The sequence below is a fragment of the Zerene cesonia genome, chromosome 15 (genome assembly GCF_012273895.1).
Source record: "Zerene cesonia ecotype Mississippi chromosome 15, Zerene_cesonia_1.1, whole genome shotgun sequence".
Taxonomy (NCBI): Eukaryota; Metazoa; Arthropoda; class Insecta; order Lepidoptera; family Pieridae; genus Zerene; species Zerene cesonia.
Window position 1 is genome coordinate 946,094 of NC_052116.1, and position 8,614 is coordinate 954,707.

The following is an 8,614-nucleotide window of genomic DNA, read 5'->3' on the forward strand; positions in this document are numbered from 1 at the left end:
AAACAATTTTACAAATACACAAAGAGGAAGAGACTTATATAGTACATTTATACTATTTGTAGAAATTAACTCGTAATATAAAATTGAAAACCATTTAATACAAACAGCTGAAATCTTCTATACATATTGAATGCAATTTTTTTTAATTCATTCTTTTTTGCACACCGTACCGAATTTCAGTTGCTATGTAATGCGGCTGCTTATTGCCTGTTAGCTACTCCGAAATAAAGCTTGTATTTGGAACAATATTGGAATTTTAGAAATGTTCCGGGCTGGAACTCTTGACTCAGTCTTGGATGCATCTTGTAATCGTTGTATTTTTAACCGATTTCGAAAAAGTACGATGTATATCAGTCCATTTAACCGGCTTTTTAATACAGTGGTAAACGCGTGAGTGTAGTACCTTATCTTTAACGAGGAGGAAATCTTCAGAAGATACTCTAGCTTTGGGGGAAAAGTAGACCATGTGGGATTTCTACCCACTAAAACGGCGGCCAATCTTTAAGCATAATACCAGGGTCCTGGGATCTCCTATGGAACGCACCAGGATCGTGAGCGTAGTACTTAGGAATCCGGGTTCGATTTCTTGTCTCTCAAAAAATGTTTCAGTCTAGCCAGACATAACAGGCTGGCCACCAACTTGTCCATAAAGATAATCGATCAGTGAACCAGATATATATGTACGCCTATACCCCTCTAGGGGACACGGGACTTAACCTTATCATGCCACTGAGTATTAGTAGAAATACAGCTGGTGTTGGATATTTAAATGTACATAAAAAAATGGTTGGCTGTAAAGTCGGTTTTACGGGCGAAGATTTTACGTGACAACGTCTTTTTCTCGGTAGAATATTTATTGATATGAATATTATTAAATTGCACAATAGGAACAAGGAATTGAATGAAAATAAGAATTGCACAAATTTTAACTATAGAAAATATATTTTGTTTACTAAAAAGACAGAGACAGAGACACAAGCACGCGCCGATTCAATGCGCCTAATTCTCTAGTGCTGCGCGCGCGGCGGACCGATCATAGTTCGGTGACTCATCGTAACGTTACCGGGCGTTACACTTTTTCATGAGTGACTCCGAGCCGCAACCTAATTTAAGACGTTGTCACGTCAAAAAGTATATTATTTTGTTATAGATTCAACGATAATAACACAGAAAAATATGCTGTATCAAACGACATTAACGTCAAATAAATTGCTCGATCATTTGTTATCAAAATGACTTATTTGATATTCCGTTTAGGTTCTCATTTCGCATTAAAGTAAACACACACTAGTTTCAGCCGTTGCTTTTCTTGTTTTTGTTAAATAATTTAATATTTTTGAAATATAAAAGAGCAATTTATGATGGGAATTCAATATAGCTATTTCATTTTTATACCTGTGAAGATTATACTGATGCTGTAACCCGCGGCGTTTAACGCGTGGTATCCGGGTAAAAAGTCGCCAATGTGCTAATTCAGATAATAATATATCTCTATGCCAAATTTCATACAGATACAAAAAACTGTTTTCGTATAAGAGTAACAAACATCCATACATCATTCCATACAAACTTACCCTTATAATATTAGTAGGATTATCCACTATTTGACACGCATAATATGTTAAGGTAATGATAAAGAAACTCACTTAAACAATTATGAGATACTATCTGCGCCCCGCGGTTTCACCCGCGTAAGTCCGTATCCCATAGGAATTGCTATATACATATTGCTATATATATATTGCTATATATATATTGCTATATATAGTTGCCTATATGTTATTCCAGTTGTCCAGCTGTCTACGTAGCAAATTTCATTGCAATCGGTTCAGTAGTTTTTGCGTGAAAGATCAACAAACACACACACACATCCTTACAAACTTTCGCATTTATAATATTAGTAGGATACAGCATTGAATGCCGTCAACACACTCGCGCCCAGGGACAGGGCTTGTGGGTGCATATGTGCGAAGCTGATCATTAAACATCAGGAGACGTGTTTGCGTCAAAAAATGTGCATTTGCGATATAAATAACTGTCAAATACTACTTAGTGCAGGCATTTGCAGAGGCACGACCTTTGCAAATGACTAGGGGCAATAGTGATCGCTTACCAACAGGCGAACCATCAGCTAAGCTGCCTGCTATAATAATGCTACCTATATAAAACTATACCTTAATATTCTGGGCTTCGCTTATTACATTGAAGTATACTTTTATATGAGGTTTTCTAGCGCTATGTTCAAATTTGATGGGTCCTATAGATCTAGTCTAGTGCCTTCATAGAAAAATTGCCCACAGGTTAAGTAACCAATGGAATCAATGTATTGATGGATGGCTACACTGGAGTTTTAGCTGAAGCTGGAGCAAAAAGAGCACGTAGAATGGTCCTTTGCTATTGCTACTGAAAGGTCTAGAGTTTAAGTGGTTTCTATTGACTTTTAGTAAACGAAAAGCTTTGGACACTGTGTGATAATAATGATCCTAGTACTATATTGTATTTGGTTCTACGCGACTATTATACCTTTAGAAATTATAGACTTTTTAACGAAGTTCTGATTATGAATGTACGCTGAAACGCTGCGGTAAAGAGAAATTAACAATTTAAATTGTTTTGTATTGTTATTTAGAAATAAGGGACTACCAAAAAAAATAAACTATCTTTAAGTTCCCCGATGAATATTCTTAGTGTATCTATTTGAATAATTGCTTTTTATTCAACCTGTATTCTCACTCACTCACGGACAAAATCATGAGTTAACTCACTAAGACGCCTGGAATGTTTCAGTAAGTATTACGCTCTTATAAGGCCTCCTATTAACATACTCAGTTTCTACTGCATATACCAATTCATATTTTGAAATTTTGTATTGAATTAGGTAATGTAAAAATTATGTCGTCATTGCAATAAACAAACAAACAAATAATACAAAGAGGATTGATGCCGCCGATTATGTTGCTTTGATGAATTACTAAAACGAAATGTGACGTACATTTCAGTCTATAAAATGTACTAAAACGTTGAATAATCCCTATTTATGTAAGGTCTACTAGATGTCTACCAACAATGATGAAATTTACTCTATTTCTATATTTTGTCAGTATATCTTATGCTTTCTATAATGATACTATACAGTTTATAGTAGATTATTTCCATGAGAGTAATGTGAAATCTGTATGCTGGATGTCTTGTGGTAATGTTGGTAAGCCAGATTAATTCATATATTTAAACTCATATTATAAAGTTTGTTTGGACGCACTAATCTCAGGAACTACTGGTCCGATTTAAAAATTCTTTCAGTGTTAGATTGCCTATTTATAGAGGAAGGCTATAGGCTATACTTATATATACCACGGGTGAAGCCGGTTCGGAAGGCTAGTGTTGAATTACATATAAATTTGGTGACTTGAATACTTCTATAACTTTTAGAAATTAAAGACTTTTTAACGGATATTAAACGCGATTTATTCATTATACTATTAACCCGACGTTTCGAACACTTTACAGCGAGCGTGGTCACGGGGAGACTTCTATAACGTTTAATGAAATTTCCTGTCCATTAGTATAGTATAATATTATCTGTGGTGAGTTGAGTTGGTAAAATGTTAACGCGGGCGCTTAGAACCGAGGGGTCCTGGGTTTGATTCCCGGTGGGGACAAAAATGCTTCGGCCTGGTAGGACAAAGAAGGCTAGTCACCTATTTGTCCATTAGGGAAATCAATAAGAGAAACAGACGTATACCGTATGCCATGGGGCATACGGTATACGATTTTAATTTTGGTGGGGTATGGACCCCACCAAAATTAAAATCACTAAAAAAGGGGGGAGTTCCAATTCTTGTGTATTTTTACGTTTGTTATCTCAGTAGTTTCGATTGGGTGAATCGATTTTGATGATTCTTTTTTATTTGAAAACAGACTCCTCCCATGTGGGTTCATTAAAATCTAGTCTTTCTTACAATTTAAAGGCAAATTAGTTAAAAATAAATATTTTCTATAAAAAGTAGCTGCGAAAACAGAAACGGTTAACGCTGTACGTGGACGCGCGCGAATATTGATACGGAATTGCCGACTTTAAATTAGAAAGGGATTAAGAAAGGAGTAAAGGAAAGGACTGGGACGGGTAAAGAAAAGGAGTCCCATATCCTTTTCTTCACCCGGCTCATTCCCCAAAGGAAACACGGTATTCTACCATTTCACGCGGGTCTTCTATGGGGGTGTGGCTCCCGGTTCCAGCTGGCCCAATTCGTGGTGAAGCTGGCTCGATTCCCACATACAATATATATTATATTAACAACAAAAACATCTATGTTAATATACAGATTCCCATCCATTTATGTTAATTATATTTCAGATCACAACTTCGTGAAGCAAGCGAATATCAACTGGATATCAGTGTCGCAGCATAACTTCGATAAACCTGCTGATTTAAATCAGTTGGATACATTTTTCCGTCGATCTTATACGTTAACAGGAATCATTGTTAAAACGGATTGTCATTTATTTGAAGAAATCATGATTAAAGTATGTATTCTTAATATCGTATTAATTTCACAGAACACTAGCCACTCGTCCCGGCTCCGCCCGATATCAAGATTCCTGTTTCTCCCACCGGAGTATTTAATCGGAATAAAAAGTATCCTACACCCAAGTCGGAGGGAGCCGGAGGCCCGTGTCCTTTTCCTCACCCGCCCCAGTCCATTCCTTCTTTCCAGTCGTTAATCCATTCCTTTTCCCTTACCCCAAAAAAGCGGGCAGCACATTCGCTGATGCCCTACCTTTGCGAATGTTCATGGGCGGTGGTGATCGCTTACCATCAGGCGAACCACAAGCCCAGTTGCCCGCTATGACATAAAAAAAAAAAAAAATGTCAGCACTTACCCTGTCTATATACCTAAATCTGTATGTATAAATTTCATTAAAATCTGTTCAGTAGTTTCTACATGATTGACGGACAAAGATCCAAACAAACAAACATATTAGTGTGATAGTTTGATTAACCGTTTTAAATAGGTAAAAGATTAAAAGTTTTTGTTCTCTTCGTGATTGTCTGGTGGAGATAACTGCAGTGATAAGGTTGCCCATTGTGATATATTATCACTGTATCATATTGTGTCTTTTCATTAAATTAATAAAATAGCTCTAGTGAGTTGTTTTTGATTTTTGTTGCGTTTAATCATCTTTCTTGCCTGTTGTAGTCTGAAACAAATCGCTCATAAATGATAAGCCAATCTATTGCATATCATTGTTTGCTTAAATGCTATAAATTTTTAGTTCTAAAAAATTTCATTAATATTATCCAACTAACCCTACTATCCTACTAATATTATAAATGCGAAAGTTTGTAAGGATGTGTGTGCGTTTGTTGCTCTTTCACGCAAAAACTACTGAACCGATTGCTGTGATAATTGGTACGCAGACAGCTGGACAACTGGAATGACATATAGGCAACTTTTTATCCCGATACTCCTACGGGATATGGACTTACGCGGGTGAAACCGCGGGGCGCAGCTAGTTGAAAAACAAATGTTTCTGTATAACGTCAGGAATACAATATTTTACAGACTCCCTTCTCATAATTCTTGAAAGGAAATCTGTTTCATTTTATATGGAAAATTTGTTTCTTTTCAGGCATCCGAAAATAAGCGGTTAGGTTCAAATTACAAATGGCTTATTATAAACGATGATAGAGATGGTTTAACAAGTAATTCAATGGATGAAAACGTATTTTCTAAATTGAATTTATCAATTAACGCAGACGTGACTATTGCAAGGCGTGAAGGTATCCTTTTTTTATATTATATGCTAAATTACATTTCTTTATAACTTTTCCCAAGAGCGATGGTTTTAATTCGAGTGTAGTTTTGAGTTTGTTATTCGTTTACTTCATGAGTTTTCCACTGATTAACGTGATTATAGGAAATTGTTATTAAGAATTCTGTGTTTTATAGGAAATTATTGTCGTTTGGTCTCATTCTCGAGTGGTACTTGCTCCCCGGGGCATCGGTGACGTAGAAAAAACATTTAAATATTATATATCAATGTCTATTTATTAAACTAAAGAAAAAGTAATAAGGGGTGTTTTATTAGTGCAGAAGTCAAGTTCATTATTATAAGCAAAAAAATAGGCTTTATTTTCAAAATTTCGAATTATAAATCTAATAGACAAAAAAATTTATATTTAGTATTAATTAATAAAACATATAGCATTACTATATAACATCGATATCCCCACGATGTAAACACATCTGTCTCTTATATTATGTACACTTTTAAATACGATCAAATTAAATGTTTCGAAAACAAATTTCTGAATGTGGGAGTCGCGCACGCTTCGGCACGTATCGGGCCAGCTCGCATCGGGGAATCTACCTCTCCCCCCCAGAAACCAGCGTGAAATAGTAACTTTTTTCTTCATACAGCGAGTGATAGATCTGTTGACTCTCTTCACCCTCTTAGCCCAATCCTTTATTCTCATCATCAATCTATTCTCATTCCTGATCTCCGTAAAAGAGGGCATTTTCAGAGGTTCTAACTCAGCAAAGGTTCATGGGCGGTAGTGGCTTACCTAATGAGGCAAACCGGTCTGTTGCTCGCTCTTATATAAAAAAGCACAATACGATTATTACAATTACCAATAACATTATTTAATCCTTAAAATGATATTTATTCAGTGGCTTTTAATTACTGAAACAATACCAAACAACAGAATTTCGTTAATTTTATAACTAAATAGACTCTCAGTAATTAAGATTAATAGAATCAAATACTTAATAACTTTTATAGGATCGGATTTTAAGTTGGAAGAAGTTTATAATTTCGGTAAGATACAAGGCGGTCGGGTTGTTAGAAACGAAATTGGGTTTTGGAGTTTGGAAAACGGTGAGTGTACAAGTTCTATAGAATATTTATTTCTTTATTTGTTTCACCCCATAGAAGGCCTGTGTCCCAGCAGTGGGAATATATATATGGGCTGATGATGATGAATTTGTTTCAATCTATTTATTTGGCGATTGAGCCAAGTGAATGTATGCTTTAAATATATTTATTGTCTTTACTTATGTATGTGTGTGGGAGTCGAGTGCTTCGGCACGAATTGGGCCAGCTCGCACTGTGAAAGTTCCACACCCCCACAGAAGATAGGCGTGAAATAGCATACTGCTGTGTTTCGTTCGGTGAGTGGGGGAGCCGGAGGCCCATAGCCTTTTCCTTACCCTTCCCAGTCCTTTCCTTTATTCCTCTCGTCAATCCCTTCTTAAACCATTTCCAATTTATAGTCCGCGAAGAGAATTATAGTTGATTCAATGAGCACTTATTGAACAAGGTACTTATTTTCAAATTGTAATATTCCATTTAATTTGATCCTAGAAAATGTATGTGGTAAAACGTTGCTATTAGAAATATGATTATTTAAAACGTACAGATTGGAAAATTTTACAGGTTTATTCATGAGACGAGGATATAAATACTTGCGGAGATTTTATTTCGAAGGCATCCACTTGAGATTGATGATTGTGGTGAGTAATTGCATAAATTAAATTAGCAAACCCATGACCCCATAGGTCATAACTAAACCCATACTTCCTTGACCCTAGGTTTATATCTATATGAATATGGGTCATGTTATTTGGTGGACTTACGTGAGACAATAATACATATAGAAATTAAAAACTTTTTAACGGTGGTCACGGGGACCACGCTCGCTGCAAAGTGTTCGAAACGTCGGGTTAATAATATAATGAATAAATCGCGTTTAAAATCCGTTAAAAGGTTTTTAATTTCAAAATATTTATTACTTGCGTAAAATCAAACACAATAATACATAGTCCGTAAAAACAGTACAGATGAAATCGAGTCTATAATAAATTAAACTAATCTAATATATAGAGATATAAAAACATTTTGTACGCATACTCGTGTTTTTAATACTAATATTGAGTGAGATATATAGAGAGAAATTCTTCTCTATACAACAAAAACTTCTTATATAATATAATAAAACGTTGAAAGCCTATTTTAGTCACAAAGTCCTGTATCATGACGTCATATATTACCCACCCTTATCATTCAGCAAAAAGTCCTACTAATATAAACTCGAAAGTTTGTGAGGATGGATGTATGTGTATGTTTGTTACTATTTCACGCAAAAAGTACTGAACCGATTGCAATGAAATTTGGTACGTAGATAGCTGGATAACTCGAATAACATATAGGCAACTTTTTATCCCGATATTTCTACGGGATACAGCCATACGCGGGCGAAAGGGCGGGGAGGCTAGTAGCTTTTTAAATGAGAATTTTGAATCCCGTCTTGTGATCAAATTTTTTCTATTCTTTCAAAATTTTTACTATAATATATATATTTTTGTAGTATCAAGGTATTCCTGAAGAGTTTAAGCCCGAAATAATATTGGAAAGAGAACTTGCTACTGGTATCTCCATTGTGACACAGGCTAGTGGCATGATACTTAATGAAGTGGCATCTATACATAATATCAAGTAAGTTTATATAATAAATAGGTGTTGCCGGCAGCTTCGCCGGAGTTTAAATAAATTGTCATGATTCAAACTTTCACCTCCAATTTTAATCAAGATAAACTATTTTTTATCCTTA

The 8,614-nt window shown here is 35.3% G+C and overlaps 1 protein-coding gene across 1 annotated transcript in view; it reads left to right on the top strand.

Moving 5' to 3' along the window:
* The first annotated feature begins 3,750 nt into the window (after nucleotides 1–3,750).
* Nucleotides 3,751–8,614, top strand: part of LOC119832418 (ionotropic receptor 75a-like) — a 12,673-nt gene continuing 7,809 nt past the window's right edge. The window contains exons 1-6 of the mRNA XM_038356090.1: nucleotides 3,751–3,781; nucleotides 4,355–4,524; nucleotides 5,632–5,782; nucleotides 6,787–6,882; nucleotides 7,441–7,517; nucleotides 8,372–8,499. Of these exons, the coding sequence (XP_038212018.1) occupies nucleotides 3,751–3,781; nucleotides 4,355–4,524; nucleotides 5,632–5,782; nucleotides 6,787–6,882; nucleotides 7,441–7,517; nucleotides 8,372–8,499 (653 nt within the window). The remainder of the gene's footprint in view (nucleotides 3,782–4,354; nucleotides 4,525–5,631; nucleotides 5,783–6,786; nucleotides 6,883–7,440; nucleotides 7,518–8,371; nucleotides 8,500–8,614) is intronic.